At 39.2% G+C, this 20,184-nt stretch overlaps 2 protein-coding genes across 4 annotated transcripts; both read left to right on the top strand.

Moving 5' to 3' along the window:
* On the top strand, nucleotides 1–3,579 carry Eff (ubiquitin-conjugating enzyme E2 eff). Its single transcript, XM_071794017.1, has 6 exons — nucleotides 1–400; nucleotides 1,699–1,762; nucleotides 2,194–2,225; nucleotides 2,515–2,592; nucleotides 2,691–2,796; nucleotides 2,879–3,579. Exons 1-6 carry the CDS (start codon nucleotides 377–379, stop codon nucleotides 3,016–3,018), a joined length of 444 nt encoding a protein of 147 aa, XP_071650118.1. The 5' UTR covers nucleotides 1–376; the 3' UTR covers nucleotides 3,019–3,579.
* Nucleotides 3,580–5,922: 2,343 nt separating this feature from the next.
* On the top strand, nucleotides 5,923–14,000 carry LOC139822172 (progestin and adipoQ receptor family member 3). 3 transcript variants are annotated; one of them, XM_071793870.1, is made up of 9 exons: nucleotides 5,923–6,142; nucleotides 6,616–6,653; nucleotides 9,043–9,225; nucleotides 11,012–11,172; nucleotides 11,288–11,444; nucleotides 11,532–11,684; nucleotides 11,898–12,177; nucleotides 12,310–12,474; nucleotides 12,838–14,000. In XM_071793870.1, exons 3-8 carry the CDS (start codon nucleotides 9,079–9,081, stop codon nucleotides 12,447–12,449), a joined length of 1,038 nt encoding a protein of 345 aa, XP_071649971.1. In that variant the 5' UTR covers nucleotides 5,923–6,142; nucleotides 6,616–6,653; nucleotides 9,043–9,078; the 3' UTR covers nucleotides 12,450–12,474; nucleotides 12,838–14,000. The 3 variants fall into 3 exon arrangements, with proteins under 3 accessions (XP_071649971.1, XP_071649918.1, XP_071650019.1); XM_071793817.1 differs by lacking the exon at nucleotides 6,616–6,653 and having other exon boundaries at nucleotides 5,924–6,142; XM_071793918.1 differs by lacking the exons at nucleotides 5,923–6,142; nucleotides 6,616–6,653 and adding an exon at nucleotides 8,699–8,838.
* The last annotated feature ends 6,184 nt before the right edge of the window (nucleotides 14,001–20,184 follow it).

Genomic DNA, 20,184 nt, shown 5'->3' with positions numbered 1-20,184 from the left:
TGGGAATTCGCTGATTGCCGATAAAAGGAAATCCACGGTGACGGTGGCCCCCCTCCCGGGTTCGCGAGTTCGTGAGGCCGCGTTCGCGACGAGTGTCCACGAGAAAGCAACGCCGAATAAAAGTATACGATCGACCCCCGTATTTTGCCGTCCGCGAGATTCGTCGCGCGGGCATCCCACCTCGGGGTTTTCGTTGTGACGCGTCGCGACGTGCTCGCCGTCGCGCGGAGATCGCGGACAGCGCCGCGCTTGACCAGCGCAGTCCGGGCTACGTTTAGAAGGCAGCCATCTTGCAATCCCTAATCAAAGATCCACGGCAAGCGGGGTATCGCTGTCTGGTATTGCGGCCAGTTAATATCAACACACAGTTCGTCAAATGGCTTTAAAGCGAATTAATAAGGTACGTGGAGGCAAGTCGGCGTTCGTGCCGCGTCGACGACGCGGCCGGGCGTTGTCGTGCGCCGCGTTCGGCCGTACGCCCCCTTAACGATCTGTCTCTATCTCTCTCTCACTCACTCTCTCACTCTCTCTTTCTCTCTCTCTCTATCTATCTATCTCTCTCTGTCGCCCTCGCCGAGCCTGGTGTGCGAAACAGTGTGTGCGAACGCCTGGGAAGAACCCAAGCCTGGCCCGCGTCAGCGGGGCCATCCTCGCCGTCGCCGTCGCCGATCGTCGACCATCGTACCACGACGAGATGGCGGCCGCGCGCCGTGCGCATCTAGGAGCCATGCGAACTGCGAACCCGTCCCTCGACGCCCTGCGCCAGCCGGGCTCGGCCGTGGGTGACAGTGAGAAACTCGGACGGATTTTGTGTTACTCGTACTCCGCAAGATCTCCGGAAATAACGCACGTTTACCGTGCTCCGCGCGTGTCACCGACGTACGCATTGAGCGCGTAGATTGTCCTCGCGGGTCCTCCCTCTTGGTGCTCTTCGCTGGACTTTTGTGCCTTTACCTCGTGGTGCCAGCGACTACTTTGTTCTCGAGTGGTTTGTCGTGAAAGCCTCGCGATGCGTATTGTAGTAGAGTAAAGTGGAGTCATTTGACGTGGTGCATCTCCACGATGTGAGTGCCAATAATGTTTGATTTGTCGTATAACATACAGAATGGACTATGACACGGAGCAAGATTGAAGAGCATGAGTTGCACGAGCGAGGCTGTAAAGTTCAGCGAAAAGCTATAGCTTTTATTTCATCTTGATCATCTATAGTATTGCAATGATATTAATAACAATGAGAGTATGAGAATACGATTGTGGAATTGTATGATACTTGAACAATGTAATATGCTATAATTAGATTTTGTCTTTGTTATAAAGATGTTATAGATAAGATTGCAAACAACAAAAAACTTTGTCTCGGAAACTTCCATTATTATGCAGTAATATCTCATTTTCAATGACTATATATACATATATATATATGTATGAATTATCTAGAAGGCTCTATATCTATTGTCAAGAGAATGTCGAATTGTGTATATATATATATGTTTATAAATACCAAAGTTACTTATAGAATAATGGTACGACATATGATTGGAATTGTTGCAGTAAAATATATTGGAAATTAAATAGGCTCTATTTATGTTAATTATAAATCTCTATTCAGGTTAATTAAAATAATTGTAATTATATTATTTTATTATGTATAAAATGTTTTAATTTTTGTAACGCTATTATCTGTATTTATAATTCCAGGAACTTCAGGACCTTGGTAGAGATCCGCCAGCACAATGCTCGGCTGGACCTGTAGGAGATGATTGTAAGTATTAAGTTTGCAATAAATACTTAGAATAAAATAAATAGCATAAAAATGTTATAGTTAAGTTATACATTACAAACTTAAAGCTACAGCTCTTTAATTTTTTATTTGGATATTTTGAATTAGGAAGAACTGATTATCAACGTACCATAAAAAAGTAGTCGTATAAGGTATATCATAGGGTCTGTTTTCTATTGCTGCATTCGACAAGTGTACATATACATTAGGCCTGTTTGTGTTGCTTACACTTTTTACATTTAGAATCCTCGATTTTTTTCTCTCCATCGTTCGAATATATATTTATCTCGACTTAAAAACTTTTAGAGATTTTAAGCAACACGAACAAACCTATTGCAGTTAGTGTAGCAATAGAAAACAAACCCATAATTTAATAACAGTTTGCATGTAAATTTAACGTAATATTTTTCTAGTATTCCACTGGCAGGCAACAATCATGGGACCAGTAAGTGACACATCTTTATGCAAATTTTTAACTTTCTTTTTCTGTATAAGAATTTCTTCATATAAATTATTAATATATAATATTTCTTTATATCTTATTGAAATGTGATAAAAAGCTATTGAATTGTTGATGATTATACATTATATACTTTGCACTTTTTATGCTATAACAATTTTTTAGTAGATTGCTAATAAATATATGGCCATCAAGCAAGAGTTGATACATAGAGTTTTATTATAGAATAATTATGTAACATATTGTATATATTAATTTCATTTTTCTCTTACAGCCTGACAGTCCGTATCAAGGAGGGGTATTTTTCTTAACAATACACTTTCCAACAGATTACCCGTTTAAACCACCTAAGGTACGTTACATTGTACAGGCAAAATTTTTAATTATGTATTGCAGCAGTAGAAGATACAAAAACTATCCATCACAAATAATTATTTTGTTTATTTATAGGTCGCATTCACGACTAGAATTTATCATCCCAATATCAACAGTAATGGAAGTATTTGTCTGGATATTCTACGATCTCAATGGTCTCCTGCACTCACTATATCAAAGGGTACGTATTCTATGTAATGTGCATTTGGAAAAATATATTTTGTATCAATTGAACATTATTAACATTATCGATTACTTTCCAGTGTTACTGTCAATATGCTCTTTGCTGTGCGATCCAAATCCAGATGACCCACTGGTACCAGAAATAGCCAGGATATACAAAACCGACAGGGAGAAGTATAATGAATTGGCACGCGAATGGACGCGCAAGTATGCCATGTGATGCGCCAATCTCCACTGACTTCAACATCCAAACACCACCAAGAAACAGCCCCAGCCTATTGCCACTTACGCATCAGCACCGATTGAAATTAGCTATGGCTCGTATACTTTTAAACTTAAGCCGGTAATCGGGCCCGAGGAATCCTCAGGCAAACGTGATCGATCTGAACTTCTCGCGGTTCAGGAATTCCGCGGATAGTTAAAATGTTGCCGCAATGGCAATCGAGGCAATTTTGAAGGTGGTCACCCAGCATTATATATATACCGAATCAGACAACACATCGCTTTGTTTTTCATAAATAAAAAAAAATGGAAGTAACATATAGGAGAGTGAAAGTAGGATTTGTATTTAAATCTAATAGATTGGTTTCTAATTATTGTGCTTATAATAATTGTAACATTACGATACCTACTTTCTTCAGTGAAAACTGAAAACTTTGAACTGACAGCACATCGATTGTTAGTCTTAACGCAAGTGAGCAATGTTTGCCCGTCCCTTGAAACGATGTGGTCACTTTTTGTAAGACTGGGCTATATATATATAAATATTACTGAAACTGTACGTGTATGCTTTGTTCAATTATTAAAATTCCTTATACCTGACAAATTCTACGAGTAACTCGAAATCTGTGCTTTTGGTTCCTGTGTGTGTGTGTAGTAATTTAATTATGCATATCGTTAATCGGCAAGTGGCAACCGTGAAACTTTAAGTAATCGGAAGCATCTGCAAACACTGGACAAAAGATTATCTGATAGCCTGGAGTATGGTCTGCGGTTTTCGCGGGTCTGCGAGGTTCGCTACGTAATTTATTGGAAGCATGCAGTGTCACCCTTTTCGGCTTTACGCTGAGATACGGGAAGCAGTCGATGGGTCATTTCATCGATGAGTGATGCGAGGGAGAGCAATTCCGATTATTTAAATTTATATACGGGTCGCGTTAGAAATTAGGCGACAAATATGTCGACAGCGCGAGGAGATCGCCACTGGATTGCTAAAATCTCGGCGACTCGTCTCGTATTATAGTGCATGAATGCACGCTATTAAGTTATGCGTCGCGTTCTGCGAATCAGGAATTCGCGCTACTTCGTCGTTCATCGCGACGCTATTTTACTCGCATCAATACTTTTACCGCTGTTTTGCGTGCAGATGTTTCTTTAAGCAGCGATTTTTTTTAATTATTATTTAGTTTCCGTGACCAGATGTTTTTCCTTTTATCCACAATATAAACGTACACTTGCGACGCGCGACCGTTACTGTCCATTGCTGGACGAACGATAGACTTAAATACAATCTGTTATTTAAACGTTGCAATTACGATACTGTATCCTCGATATATTGTGGCTGTAAGGGTAAAGCGATGTGATTACATATTATTTCATAAAAATCTAACTATATACAAAATGAACAAAATGTGTCGTTAAATTGCGAAATGTCATTCAGCGCGATAGTTCGTTTAAGAATATATGAAACTACATAATTGCACTGTCTGATGGTGCTAGCAGTGTGTTTTTGGCTTCTAATCATAGATAAATAAAATCTGATACGTCATTAAAAAAAAAGAAAGATTACGATTACTTAATTAGTGCGTAAGTAAAAACGAATTTGTCTTGCGAACCATGTGTAAAGCGCGCGTTAGTGCGAAACGTCTCGATGTAATCGGTGCTTAAATATGGCAAGCTGATGGGGCGACTAAAGGAACCTAGAGAAGACAAATCGATTAGTATGTAATGCGGCGGCCCGTTGTTTACGCCGACCTTGTCTCATACGACCGTGTATCTGTAATTTAATTACGAGTAAAACGCGTCGAATCTGGTATTTAAAAGTTATAGTCCTCGAGAAAAAAAAACAATTGATCATCGTTCACTCTCTAGTAGAAGATGACTATTCATGTGTATAATTAATTATTACTACCGCAATAATGAACATTTTTAATAACTTATCTTGTGTACATTTTAGCATTAGCCCTTTATATAATAAAGTCCACATGATGATAAGGTAAAGCATCGAGAATCTTTTCTTTTCTTTTCCTCGCGCGGACGGCGATGAAATCTGAGCGTGCGGATGATAAGCGGATAGGATCGTGATACAGTGGTCACGTTTCGCGTTAATCGCGTTATATAGCCATCAGAGTTCCTATCGTACAAGTCGCGTAACTGAAAACTCGTGCTGATAGCTGCAAAATTACTATCGCATCAACGTGGATCTCTCATTCGAAAGTGGCCTTAGCCCACGCGTCTTTCCCAATTCTTCAACGTCACCGATGTGACCTACGTGAAAGTAACGCGAGATCGACTCGCGCTTCTGAAGATTTTATTATACACGGTCGTCGCGCTTTCGACGAAGAAACTTTTTTTCGCGCTCGAAAGCGCGATGGAGATTGAAATCTAAAATTGTAATTCGAGATTAGTTTAAATAGGGAAGTAAGGTGTATAAATGTCTGGACACGCGATTATAACGACACGTTAAATTGAGAAATTACTACACAAGAGTAATTTCAGATTATGCAGAAGTTATAGATCAAATTATTAATTATGTATACGTATCATGTCACACGTAATGATTTGACATATGCATTAGATAAAGCTGATAAAAGCTGAGCTGCTCCAAAAAAGAATCATATGTAATCATCGTATATATCTCATTCGAAGCTATTGCGAGATGTGTCGCGGTATCGAAGGACACCCGGCGATTCGGCCGATCACGAATCCATGGAGAACCGGACGAGCGCTCGCCGTCCGAGCAGTGAAAGTATGTACCAGTGAGATACCCCCCTTTGTGTCTCGAGTACGGGGGGACCGTTGATCCCCGAGCATGTGCTCTTCATGCGGGACGTATGTACATCGGGAGCGACCCTGGCTAGTCGCCGTCATCTTCGTCGTCGCCGCCACCACCACCACCGCCGCCGTCACTTCGCAATCTGACGCTCACTGCCAGTGTTCTGCTCGGCGCGCTCGGTGCGGTCGATGAAATCGCGTTGCGGTCCGATACGCCGCGGTGAGATTCGCACACGTGAAGAGTGCGCCAATGCGTCGGTAAGCGCAAAGCCCGGACGCCCGACCAAGAGACGTCGATGACTCTCCGTTTCCTCGACCGTCCGCAGAACCGTCGATCGCCGCTCCACGAGGTACGTGATTTACTCGGATACCGCTCGTTGAAGCGTCATCCGAAAGCGGAAAGCGAAGCTCAGGTGTTAACGATAAAAATAAACATGCTAATTATATTGTATCGACCGGTATCATCGAACGAGACACGTGTCGCTTTTTACAATATTTATGAAGAAGATAATTGTATTAACTGTAGATATTTATCAAAAGATATAAGGTAGTTTTATATCTTTTTAAATATCGCTGATGCAAAGATAAATTAAGTCTTTTTCTGTATAGCACGATCAGATACGCGAACAGGTGATTCCCCATTTGCATTGGGAGAACCCGCGTCTTCGCCCAAATCTCGCACGCATTTAAATTCTGAAGCGCGGCTAATTGAACAAAGACAAATGAATCTCGCACCAAAGTTAGCACCGCATCGCCTCGCTCGATGAATTCAATGTCATATCTTACTTTCGACGTGGCTTTACTATAAAGCATACTATTACAGGTAGTGGGACTTTGTCCTGCAAACTAGGAGAAGAGATGGTAATCGCGTTTGCTAAGGAAGTTTAATAACTGACGTCTTTACGGGTCATTAGCTTGACCTACTGAATATAGTGATATATATATACACGTGGTATACATATCGAAATGTGCAACCACAGTCACATTTACTTAATTCATTATCATTTAATGAATTGGAGATTCAACTCATATAATAAAATTAATATGCAATTAATTAAAGATGTAGAACGTTATAAATTAAACTTCCGACTTCTTAATAAAGGTAATTGTTATATATATATATATATGCAATTATATTCTTAAAAATAATGCGTACGTATTTATTTATATTTAATGTAATTTTATCAACAAAATTTCTTGATTCGATGAATGAGTATTATACTAATCAATTCATTAAAGTGCAGAATTTTATTATATGATATCGTTCGCCTTTGTTCTTAATTGTTCGCACGATGATAATGCTATTATCCATTGTGTAGCAATTGATGCAATTACTCCTTTCGTATCAATAAAAAGATAAGTACGCCAATTAATTTTTATTTATCAACACAATGCGCTGTGTTTATGGCAACACTTCAATAATTGCGCAATTATAGAGTTACACGTTATAGAAACCTTCCTTCCTATTACTTCCGTAAAAAACATAATATTGAAATTATTAATTATTTAGTTGTTTATCACATATTCATTTATTTACGATGTCAAAAACACGTTATTCACGTTATTCTAGTCACGAGTTACGGTAAATCTATTTATCCTTTTGCACAGAATAAATTAAAGATGTAAAAAACTAGCTGACTGCACATTGGTCTACCTGTGTGACTCTCGGCCGTATTCAATGTAAATTATCATTTTCGTGTATTGATTTAATATATTTATTTTATTACAAAACGAGTCATTATTGTGTGTCAATAAAATATATCAGTAAAATCAATATCAAACGCCATGATATGGAAAGGGCAGCAATTTCAAGATTATACAAATCGTTACGCGAACATGCCGCCAAGTTACTTCCTGCTCGTATATATAATGGTGAAAATATAATCTGTGCAACAGTACTTTTCATCGGGTGTAAACGTACGATCTGAACGGATTCCAAAGTGCGCCTGCGACTTTCTCGCAGATTAGACGTAGTCGCGTGATGAAGAGAGAGTGAACTGAACAGAAATCTCCTCCTCTCACACGGAGTCCAGATAAAAAGACAACTAGGACGTCGCGATTCTCCGGAGCAAGCTTTTTCGCTCCTAACACGCTACCCGCGTGTGTTGCGTGCGTTAATGTGAATATAATCCCGTTTCTTATTTTCTAATAATAACGACTAGAAATTCGTAAAATATCGGCCCGAATATTCTTTTCGGCTCAACCGCGAGATTTCTAATCGGTCGATTTCGCGTGGCGCTCGAAAGTTAAGCGCTTCCACGATTTTTCTCTTGCGCAGCCTTCGCGCAGTTTTTGCCCCTTAACTACCGCTTAACTAACAATAAGTAACGATATACTGACTCTTTGTGCGGCTGCAAATAAAATTCACTTCCAATTAGACGGCGTCACGTAAGAAAGCATTCCGCTGCTTACGACGGTTACTGCTTGCTTTCCGTACGCACGCGGCAATCTCCTTTCTCGAGAAAGTTACGTATATATATCGACGTCACCTTATATATCAAACTCGTATTTCTAGTCGGAGGTCTATGAAAAGTATATGAGGATTGTCTTGATGAATAAAAATTTTACTCTTATATTTATCTCTTCGTTAATACGCAAGTAGTAATTGCGCCAATTACCGTACGATACAATGGATCGCTTGTCATCGTACGAACCATTAAGATTAAAAACGAACGATATCGCATGATATAATTCTCGCTGTATGTATATATAGTGAATTGATAAAAGATTAAGGAACTTTCTAGGCGAGGAAAAGTCGGAATGTTAAAAAAAAATGTTTCCTCCTCTAATAGGAATAACTTAAAGTTTATCGCATTTATGTTTCTTTTCTATAGATATCTAATAGCGTGTATCAAAAAGTTGTAATTACGTCCGGATTTAATTAAACTTAAGAAGTTTCTTAAGAAGTTGCTAATTCATGATGAAGACCGTGAAAAACTGCTACCTCACGACGGAGATCATCGTGAAATTCCTGCAAAATTAATATCTAAATGTATTTCTTTTTACGTATACTTCACATACGTATACCTCCACATATCTCTTCGAGGTATGCAGAGGTTTTGTATGTAATTAACCTCCCCGAGTTTAACCATTTAAATACATTGTAACGAGTCTTTGAAATTCTACACATCGTGCGTCAAATGAAAATTATATACGCTGGATCAGGTCTCGTTTGACAGTAATGTTATCGCGGATAACATGATGAACGGTTAACGGTTGTCTCCAATCTTTCTATCGTTATGTCTTTCAGGAAGCAGGTGCTGCACAAAAGGTCTACGCCGTTTGAATGATGAAACTACTTGCAGGCGTAGAGGAGGTTAGCGACCACTGTGAAAAAGAGACTAATAATGGCCAACTGCACAACAATAATAGTCATGAAAAGCAATCTGCGGCAGAATTGGCGCAAGAAGCGAACAAGCCGCTCGTCAACAAGGTCAGTCAATGTGTGCATACCTGACATCTTCATCGTGTCAAACGAGATTCTCTAAATTCAAAACAGATTAAAATTATTAATTAAGACTCAAGAATAAATTTTAAGGAGAGGGAATTAAAAATGAAAGCGTAATAAAATGTGCGTATCACTGCAGATAACGATGATGAAAGACTTTCGCGATAATTTCCTTTCTCGGATAAAATCGACGATCTGATTCCGGAAGTAACAGCTCCGCGCAAAGGACACTGTAAAGTTCATATGCTCCATTTCTTGTTGAAGTCATCTAGCCGCTTCCGCTTTTTCCGAGACCAAGACACGCGACTACGACTTTCTGGGTTACGCGATAAACTCTGTAATTTTACATTTCTCCTTTTCTCGTGTACGTCACGAGGATTAACAGGATTTTTCCATCAAGTTAGAGATTAACAAATTAAGTCTGTTTTGCAAAAATGCATTCCATCATTTGCAGCTTCCGATAATAAGCGATTAACGATCTGTTCGGGCATAATACGTAAATTGATTGTTAATCGTCCGACGATTGTTAATCGTGCTCATTATAAGGCAAAAGTATAACATTGTTTTCTGTTTTATATCTCAACGAAAAATCTGAAATCTTGTAATTGTATTTCAACTTGAAATCTGACATTATTTGCTGATTATTCTTCATTTTCCGCGATACTCGCACTCAATCGCGGTCAATATTGCTTCGCGCTGGCGTAGCAACGAGAATCGATTTCACTATAGCTGCAAACTTACGACACGAGAGGAAAACGGATGGCGTAAACTTGACACACTCGGATGAAAGGCAGGTCCCGTTGCGGCCTACTTACCGCATTCGCATATCTGTGAAAGATATAGCTAGTATGAACGAAACTCTTCTTGTCTACATCCTCGTCTCGTGTAGGCTCTTTCCGAGTCATTAGGAGCGCAATCTACATCCATTGAATTCACTTGTCAATCCCCTTTCATATAGAAAATAACTTTCTATCTTGCGGGCATCAACTAGGGACAAAACTATACTTTGTACTTTAACACAGTGTCACACTTAAAGTTACATTAACAATTAGAATTTATGTGTCAAATAGATATTTGTAAGACATATAGAAATAAAGCTTGCAACAAATATTTTAATATTAGAAAGTTGAATATTTTATAATTTACTCTTTGTGCGATTAATTAATCTTTTTCTTAATTTTATTTTAAATATTATATATTGTTTTTATCATAAAGATACAATTGAAAGTGGTGAAATTTTTAAGCCACGAGAACTTTAATTTTAACATGGACAACGTTTTCTCTTTCTAATAATAGTAATAATTATACCAAATTAAAAAAGGAGAATTCATCGCATCGTAAAGTCACATCATTCCATTGTTGCTGCGGCAAGTTTACATCGCTGAGGAATGTAACAAACGAAAGCGATGAAAGCACTTCGTATTGTTCAGAATACTCCAAGTGCAATAAAACGTCATTGCACGGACTTCTTATGTAAGTGACTTATGCACTTATGATTGAAGTTTAGATTCAACAGTTACTTGCACGAAACAAAAGTGTCATTTTTTCCCCGTTCAGTTGTATTCTGTTATACAAGGAGACTGCAATTTTTTTACATGACTATTTCAAAAGAAAGAAGATTCACGATTTTTTTGCAATATTGAATACTTTATCCGGATAACATAAAAATATAAAAAGTACCGTGCACAAATATCTAAAATTTTAACTATTCTTTTTTAGATTTTTGTGTTCGGATACGTTTAATTTGTTTTGACCTTCTGTCTTGAAATAGATATGCGGCGATTCGACAGCCAAGAAGGAAATTACACCAGAGGAAGAAGAAAAGCTGAGACGTTTGCTACGGTTCGAGGAGGCGCCTGAATTCCTTCAGCACAATCCCTACATACGGCGTGGCTATCGAGGCTCCCTGACCACCAAACTATGTCTCGAGAGGTTGATTTTAACATTCCTCAACGCATTTGCGATAAACGAACTCCGAATATCTCGGAGATAATAAACGTATAGTCCGACAGCGTGCGCTTCTTCACGAAAATATTGCGTGTTTCAGCATATTTTGGTGGACGAACGAGACCGTGAACATATGGAGCCACATTTTTGGCTGGATGCTCTTCTTTGGTCTGACCTTATATGATCTCTGTCTACTGAACATTCACGCGCCGTTTGGCGACAAACTGATTGTGTCCTTGCTGCTTCTCTGTTTTCAGGTATTAAAATCTGTAAAAATTTGGCAGCGTGCGATATCACATGACTTGTTAAAATATAATAAAGTAAATAAATGAAACTGTTTTCAGATATGCATGATCCTGTCGTCCGTGTATCACACCTTCTCGTGCCGAAGCGAGAGAGATTACTGGTGCTTCCTATCCTTCGACTTATTCGGTATTGCCCTGAGCATGCTGTCGATATATATGTCGGGGGTCTACTATGCCTTTTGGTGTCACAAGGTGAAGAAAACATCGATTTCTCTAGCTATAATTTCAGCGACTCTACGTCATACGAAGCTTATACGAAGAAAGTTTTATTCATATTTGTGTTTATGTACACGCGATAGTTTTGCGTTTCGAGAGCTTACAGAAATAATTAAAGCGTTTTCCGGTATACTCGTGTCAATGCGATCGATAAATCAAGTCGGCCTCGAATCCGTGAATCTTTTACAGGAGCTGCAGCGGTTTTACCTCATAACCGTGCTCGCGATCTTCATTTTCGCGATGATACTGCAAATACCGAGACTGAACATCAATAGCAACGTTAAGCTGGCCGTATTCGTGAGCTGGGCGATATATGGCGTGCTGCCAACGCTGCATTGGACCTTTGCGATGGGTGGCTTTGATAACCCGATCGTTAAAATGCTCATTCCGAGGGTGATAGGAATGTACATTATTAACGCGATAGCATTCGCGTTCTATATGCTCAAGATACCCGAACGTTTTTATCCAGGTAATTGTGGACGATTACCGCTCTCGTTATCATAACGATGTTCCTTGCTTCATACTGTACTCAGTACTGAATAATGGTATAATTGCACATTGTTGTTGAATAAACGTTGACAATATGCGACGTTTCCTATAGGCTGGGTGGACTACGTCGGCTCGTCACATCAATGGTGGCACGCGTTGGTCGTGCTAGCCCTCTATTATTGGCACAACACTGGAATGCTTTACGTGGAATACAGAATGAATCACGGATGTCCGAGCAGTGCGGCATTATGACATACGGATTCCGGCGACCAGCCAGGTACGCGTGATAATGGTCGTAACTCTACGCCAGTTGTGACTGATGGTGACATACTGATACTGTAAATCATATTACGTTTTCGCAATATCAAATATGACCGTTGCTGTATGATCGTCGGTTGTGCCTAGAAATATCTAAGATGTTTCAAGTATAATGCCAGAGCGACAAAAATTCTAAACATTCATCTATTTTTTGATAAAAAAAAAAACATAAAAGTTAAAAATATTGTACGTGTGCATACACAGCCAGGAAAGTTTTTCAAAACATTTCTAATTTATTAATTACGATTAATTACGATTTAGTTAAAACTACCGAATTACTGAGACGAATCTGAGATTTAGGATTGCAAACATTTTGTTGCAGAATCCGTTCTCGCCATGGATTGCTCTTGCATGATGAAGACGGGTGCTTGGTCGTCGTGGACCGCGGAACCGCCGTTTTATAGTGTTTTGAAGAATACGTCTTGCGAGATACAAAATCCACTGCGTGTTTACGCGCATCGATAGTCGCGACACGTACACCTTTAGGAAATACATGCCATCGACGTTCTGGATGGAAAGAGACTCGCAGTGGATGTATAAGCCACGACATTCCGCAGCTCTATTTATATTTATTCAATATCACTATTTATATCTGTTTCGTGACAGCTAGTTTTATCCTAAATGTTTTTTATTTCCTGATCTTTAATTCTAGCAGGACTAAATACAAAACTAATTAATATTAAATATTTTTAGTATTGCTAAAAAAAAGCGTTCTTTCAACTTAATCCCGGATTGAAAAATTTTTTAGATTTACAAACATTTAATCAACTAAAATCCATAAAGAAACGAACAAATTTTTAACGACGACAACACGAAGGATGAATATTTCGTAACCATTTCCTGCTGGGATCAACGCGACTCTTTGTTTTTAGAAATATATTTCTATAAGAGCTGTTTCTTTTTATTACGTTCCAAGGAGAGGACTGGGGATTTTATACTGTTCGATATATAGACTATAATGAATTTAGTGTTTTTCGCGACATCTTTTTTGGTGAACGATATTAGAAATATCGGGACGTGGGTTTTTATCTCTGGCACAAAAGTGTGTCTTTCCATCGTCGTTTCACTATTTTGTGAACGATATTACAAATATCAGGTTGTGGGTTTTCATTTCTGATGCAAAAGTAAGTCTTTCCATCGTTTCCGGTGAAGAATTGCTGATATCTGTGATGTAATGTTAACGAGATATCGGCGATTGATTAATCAAAGCGCTCTTGACGACATTGATGGCTGCTTTTACAACGCGGTATATACATATTTTGTAATTCGTGCGCAGAAATGAGGCTTACATACCAAACGATATCAAACACAATATATTGAAATTCTTTACTGATTCCAACATGCATGCCGCGTTCTAAAGCGGTCCTTACACAATATACATCATTGCATATAAATAAACAGTTAGGTGTTAATAACTGTAACGTTGAAACAATGTTGTTCCCTAAATCGTTGAATAAGAAAAATAAATATTTTATTTATAAATAAGAGCATTTTCCTTCCTTTATATCTAACCATTTGTACATGCACAATCATTTTGTATGTATAATTGCTCCATTAATAATTATTTTTAATTATTTATTAAATTAGCAACAAAAGAGAGAGAGAGAGAGAGAGAGAGAGAGAGAGAGAGAGAGAGAGAGAAATATTATTATCTATTGAGCAGGTTCTTGAACATTTACCTTCGCGATCAGTAATCTTCTAATTCAGCATATGATATACCAGAATAATCGACTATTCTACTCACCCGATACAGGCCGATAAACTTTCGATTTCGCCGCGAGATGGCGCCATCGCCCTCCTCACGAAATTCAAACGTACGGCAGTTCGTGCGAGCGGTGGGTGCGAGTCGTAAACCGCGCGCGTACTTCTCGCGCTGTTCGCCGCAAAATTATCTTGATCGTTCGCGAGAGATTCGTCGGAAAGGTCGGAAATACCGCAGAAATCGGGATTCCCGGCAGCGCGTATCAGGTATGTGACAAATATGCAATGTGATATATCCAATTCGCGTGCGTTTCTGACACGGCAAGTTGCGTTTCGCCGGAACGAGCATCGGGGAGTCTCGTTCTGCCATTACTTTTTGAGATTTTGCGTTAATCACTCCGCTGCGTAGCGTGGAGTTTCAATTTCGATCGCTACTTTGATATCATCGTACATTCGATACGCGAGAGTCGCGTAATATCGCAATTATAATATGTATATGTCTGAAATCACGTATTACTCCGTGATTTCCGTATTACTCCGGGATACGGATATGAAGGTACATATGAAATCGAGATTTAATATCGGTGTAAATTCGCCGAGTTTCCAACGCTGCGAGTATGCGAGAAAGGACCTTCTTATAGACGTCGCGTTTCATTTATTCACGAATGAGCATAAGGACCATTATTGCAAACGTATGGTATCTAAATGTAACTCGGCGACATTACACCGATGTTAATCCTACTTGTATCCTTGATGCATGAAAATAGAACTTTATTTCGAAATAGCCGAAATAATTAATTTAATTCCTCACGGCAATACTTCGGCAATACGGTTGATATTTCCTCTATTTCCGATTGTTTTTCTTTTATACAACAATAAATTATTTTATATAGCAATCACTTTGACGCAGAGTTGGAAAATAATTTTATAGGAATAAAGTATTTCCTCAATTAAATTCGAGTGATGTAGATATAATAATACAAAATTTCTAATTATTTAATTCTTGGTTTAATTTTTAACTAAAAAATTTTATCCTGTGAGATTAATTTACAAGATTATAGTCTATATATTATTTAAAAAAAAAAACGAACAAATTGTGTAACGATTTTTAAAAGCGTAGTACGCTAACAAACAAATCAGTGCAAATTATTTTTTAAAATTACAAAATTTTACAAATCGCTGTTTTTCAAAATCTATAAATTCTATAATTTGCGGTTCAAGTTTACGTCATTCCCGATTGATCGCTAAACAATCGTATCGATTTTATGGGGGAAAAAAAATACAAAGTAACGGTAATCGTTACTTTACCGATAATTAAAGGTAACTGTTCCTGTTTATTACGATAAAGTAATGATCCCGTTGCGGAGTATCCTTCCGTCTTACCGAGACTCCTGTAATCCCTTCTGCAATCCTTTTGCGTCCACGGCGAAGCGACTTTCACTTTTCTTCCGTCGACGATGCGTCTAACCGAGGCGGCGGCGATTCTTTATCCATGCAAGAAAGAAGGAGCGCGCGGTAGAATTTACGTAGCACTTAATCCCGCCGCTTAGAAGGCCTCGGCAAAATCACCCTACTTCACATCCTCGAGTACCTCCTATTCCTCCGCTCCTTTACGCCTCGTCCTTCGCCACTCATCATCCTTGCTACGTGCATTCGAGCACCTTCGCTCGCGCTTTTCATTAGCTGCCGAGAGCGGCGATTTTCCCGTAAGACGTACCTTATCAGGGTATATCATTTTTCGCGTCGTTCTTATTTCATGTATTTCTTTGCGCATTGCCAAAAATTAAACGACACGGAGTAACGAAAATTCTTAACCAAGATAAAACAAACTTTTTATAGAATTAGAATTATGTGAGTAGACATAATCTAAGTTTTAAAATAATTAATCTCTAAAGTCGGTCTGTTTTGTATATAATATAAACAACACGCTTATATACATCTTTCTCCTTCTTATTATCATAAAATATTACTTATAAAAACTTACGTAATTTTAAGATGTCATCTTTTTCATTGGCAGCATCAAGATTTATGTCTTTCTATGCAGAAAAATATAATTCAATAAAGAAAACCACAGTAATATATTAATCTGCTTGACACAATATATTTCGAATTTCTACGCGCGTGATAATCATTTAAATTTTAAATCAAATATTTATCACATTTTCACATAATAGGTATCTCGTTGTCAGCGTGTTGATTAAACATTTTATTTGTATTCGAATTATCCGAATAGAAAAACATTCTGCCGTTCTCGGTCACTCGGCGCTTCGGGAGTATCGCGAGAAGATTCCGCGGAAAGGTTCCGCGAATCAGCTGCGAAGCCAATCCTTTAATCGTCAGTACTAAAATATTATAAGGCGCGTAATCGCCCGCGATCGCGCTGAAATCCGTCGGCTAATCTCTCCACCGTAAAAGCGGTTTTATGTACCCATCTACCGGGAGCTCTCGCTCTCGGCTCGGCCGTTACGCTTGGTGCTTCGCTCTCGCTGCTTTCCGAGATTTTAATGGCAGTCACACGGCGGAGTCGATGGCAGAGAGCGAGCGAGCGAGCCGGGCCGGTACGAGTGTACACATTATTCCGTCGTCAGAGACAACAGAAACGTTAATCTCGGTCGCCAATTATCGGTTTTAGGCGGCACTCTTCGTTGTCTTTCGCCCGGCGCGCGGCGCTCGCGCTAAAAACCGCCCAGGGCTCGCTTGCTCGCTCGTTTGCTCGAAAGAATGATTAAACGCGGTTCGATTCATCGATTATCGGCTTTACGCCCCGAAGGGAAATCGCTTCGCCTATAGTATGCCCCTATATACTGTCCCCGATTTATATCACGGACTTCAACGAGGTGTCCCAAATCCACCGATCTCAATTTCCGATTCCTTGACCAAGTTGAAGTTTTAATGAAGATTCAATGTTGAATATTAAGAGATTGCAGCAATGCGTTCAGAATAGGAATAGCGGAAATCTTTAGTTCGTAAAATCTATCTTGACTTTGCGATATTCTAATTTATATAAAATAAATGTACAAATAATGGGCTTATATTTTATACTCTTCATATGATAACTCCGAATTTGCTAGGGAATCGTCAAAGTCGTGTTCATGAAATAGTTTCTAAAAGCTCTATGATGTGAAATTGTTATATAACAGATATAATAACGGCCCTCTGTTTCATATAAATATCTAACTCATTTAACGGTTCGATGTTGCGGTTTGAAACGGACGACTTGCGATTCGTCGAGTACTGTGGCATCAAATTGACGACGGCCGGTGGCTCGTGATTACGGGACAAATCAGTGGATTATCCGGAAGCTCAGTTTCGCGAGTGTACGGGAGCCGGGAATAGGATACCGGGAGTTTCCATTTCGTCCGAGAGAATAACAATTCGAAGCAGGGAGACAGTTCGAGAGTGACGAGTCTCCATCTGTTCCACTAAAGGGAATCGGGTGGGTGGAGGCGGGTCAAGAACGAAATGGAGAAAGAGGTCAAAAAGGACAATGGCGTGTGTGAGCGGGAGAGAAAAATAGCAACATGGCGCGCGGGTAAAAGAGAGAAACGGAGAACGGATGACGGGCGGGTAAAGAAGAATCGCGTGAAAGGGAAGTAATGCGACGGAAACGACACGACAGGGGTAAACGAGAAGGACGTAGGAAGGAAAAGAGAGTGAAAGGGGTGTGGGCATTGCGTCCGGGAAAATAAAGGAAAGTAGCACCGGTAATCCAGAGCGCGGCCCGAGTCTTACCGAGGCTTCCACGGATGTTTATTGAGTCGGTACGCGCACGCGCTACATGCAACACTATCATCTCATCTCATCCGGTCTCGTCTCATCGCCCGTGTATTCCCCGTGGTCCTTTCTCGTCTCCCTCCCTCTCTCTCTCTCTCTCTCTCTCTTTCGTTGTCTGCTCATTTGCCCTCTCCTCCTCTCTCGTTCTTGATTTTACTTCTATCACATTTTCCACCTTTTCTCGCCTCTCCCGTTCTCTTTCTTCCGCTCGCCACCTTATCCCGTACCTTCGTGACGTCCATTCAATTCTGTCTCATCTGCTCGAGGTTAGGACCTCCCGTCGCCCTATTTTCCCTGGGCCACCGACTCTTTCATTCATTCCTAACTCGGCGAACGCGTCGACCGATTTTCCTCGGTCTCGGTGACGCGTCTTATTTTTATCTGATTCATTTTGCAGCGGTTCGAAAATGATACTTGATATGACCGAGTCGAATATCGAGTCTACTTTTTTATGTAATTGAATTTTGTACTGCATTTTTGAAATTGAATATTTAATTTGTTCTCTAATTTAAATTTATAATAGGTGGCATAATAATAACGCAAAAATTATTAGTTTTTTTATTGCAATTTTAATCGCAATTTTTTTACATTAAGCTATCGATATTTTTGTAAATATATGATAAATCTATCTTATTAGTGATCGACATTCTTTATCGATTTTCGGTTAATGTATAATCGGGTATAATCGTTACTTTTTATAGACTGCAAACAAATAATTATTATATCTTTGGTAATTTTCTAACGATTTCATATTTCTTATTGAAAGACTGAGATTAAAACCGGACGAGACACTTCAATATCATAATTTACTCCCGTATCACAATTACGCTGATTGAGCTCACAAGATCGTGGTTGCAACGTACGAGCGAGTGAAGCGGCAATAGAGACGAGGCTCACGCATATACGCGCAGCACGAATCAGATAAATCTCGAGTGAAACACGTGCGCGCGTGGTCCCCTCGAATTGCCTCGAAAGGGTTGTTTGCACACTGATAACTGGCGCATACGATATGAGATTATTGTAAAGATAGGAAACCATATATAACGTACAGTTGTAACCTACGCCACGTCGACATAGATAGAAGACGAGAATCGCCGCGCTTTTTTTCCATACCGCTTCAATTACGTTGGCGCAGTGTTTACGCAGCACTTATAGCACGCCGTTTTCTGCGTGTCTTCATTGTTAAATGAAGCTCGATGTCTTATTGATTTTACCGTTAGCGGGATGTCACTGTTACATATATATGCATTGCCATTTTCGCTACAATTTACTTGTATTAAACATAAGATATATGTATATATATTTTTGGTATTATTCTGAAGTAATCAAATATCGCGAATTTTTTAAATAATATTTCTGCCTGATTTTCTTATTAATTTATTAGCATATAATTCATATTGTATGCTGTTAATACATATGCGTATCGCAATAATATTTTTGATTATATAACTCATTCTAGTACTTTAAACTGCTTTATTTCTAATAGAAGTTAAGTTTTTTTACATGTGTGCCAAATTGAATGTAAAATAACTGAACGTAAAAATTTATGCAAAAATTGGTAAAAAATATTTCTGCGATATTTTTGAAAACAACAAAATTAAAATCTACCGAAAATCTTGCGTTTATTTTTTTTTTACTGCATTAAATCCTACTGCGATAGGATAATTAAACGAATAGTTCTTGCAATTCCGGCATACATTTTTCATATCACATACGCAATCTTATCAGAAATTATTTTCTAACGCATGCAATCTTATGTCAAAGCGAGAAATCCGACGAAAGCGTTATACTGTTTAGTGGCAATAAATGCGTCAGATAGTATTCTCGCGGTTGAATCTAGAATCTTAGAAGTTCGTTTACTTCTGTTAATTTCGCAGACTAAAAGAGAATTCGCGCGCGTGCGCGACGGGTTTGTTCGTCAATAGTAATTCAGCCGTGGTCGCATCCCCTAATTTGTCCATCTTCTCGCTTATTGATGTCAAAGTGGAAGGAAGGCCGGATAAAATTAAAAATAATTAATAAAGTTAACTCTTTCCCTCCCTCATCCTCTTCGCGAGCGGAGGTCGAGTGGATCGAGAGACGGGTTTAAAAGCCACCTGTAACCGTTATTACTTTTTCGCCTTCTCGGATCGTTCGCCACGCACGTACCGGCAAACGACACTCGCGTCGTCGCCGCGTATAAACGCGGCCTATA

This window comes from Temnothorax longispinosus, chromosome 1, assembly GCF_030848805.1.
Source record: "Temnothorax longispinosus isolate EJ_2023e chromosome 1, Tlon_JGU_v1, whole genome shotgun sequence".
NCBI classification, from domain to species: Eukaryota; Metazoa; Arthropoda; class Insecta; order Hymenoptera; family Formicidae; genus Temnothorax; species Temnothorax longispinosus.
Note: the sequence above shows the minus strand (reverse complement) of the source record. Positions and strands in the feature narration are given on the sequence as shown.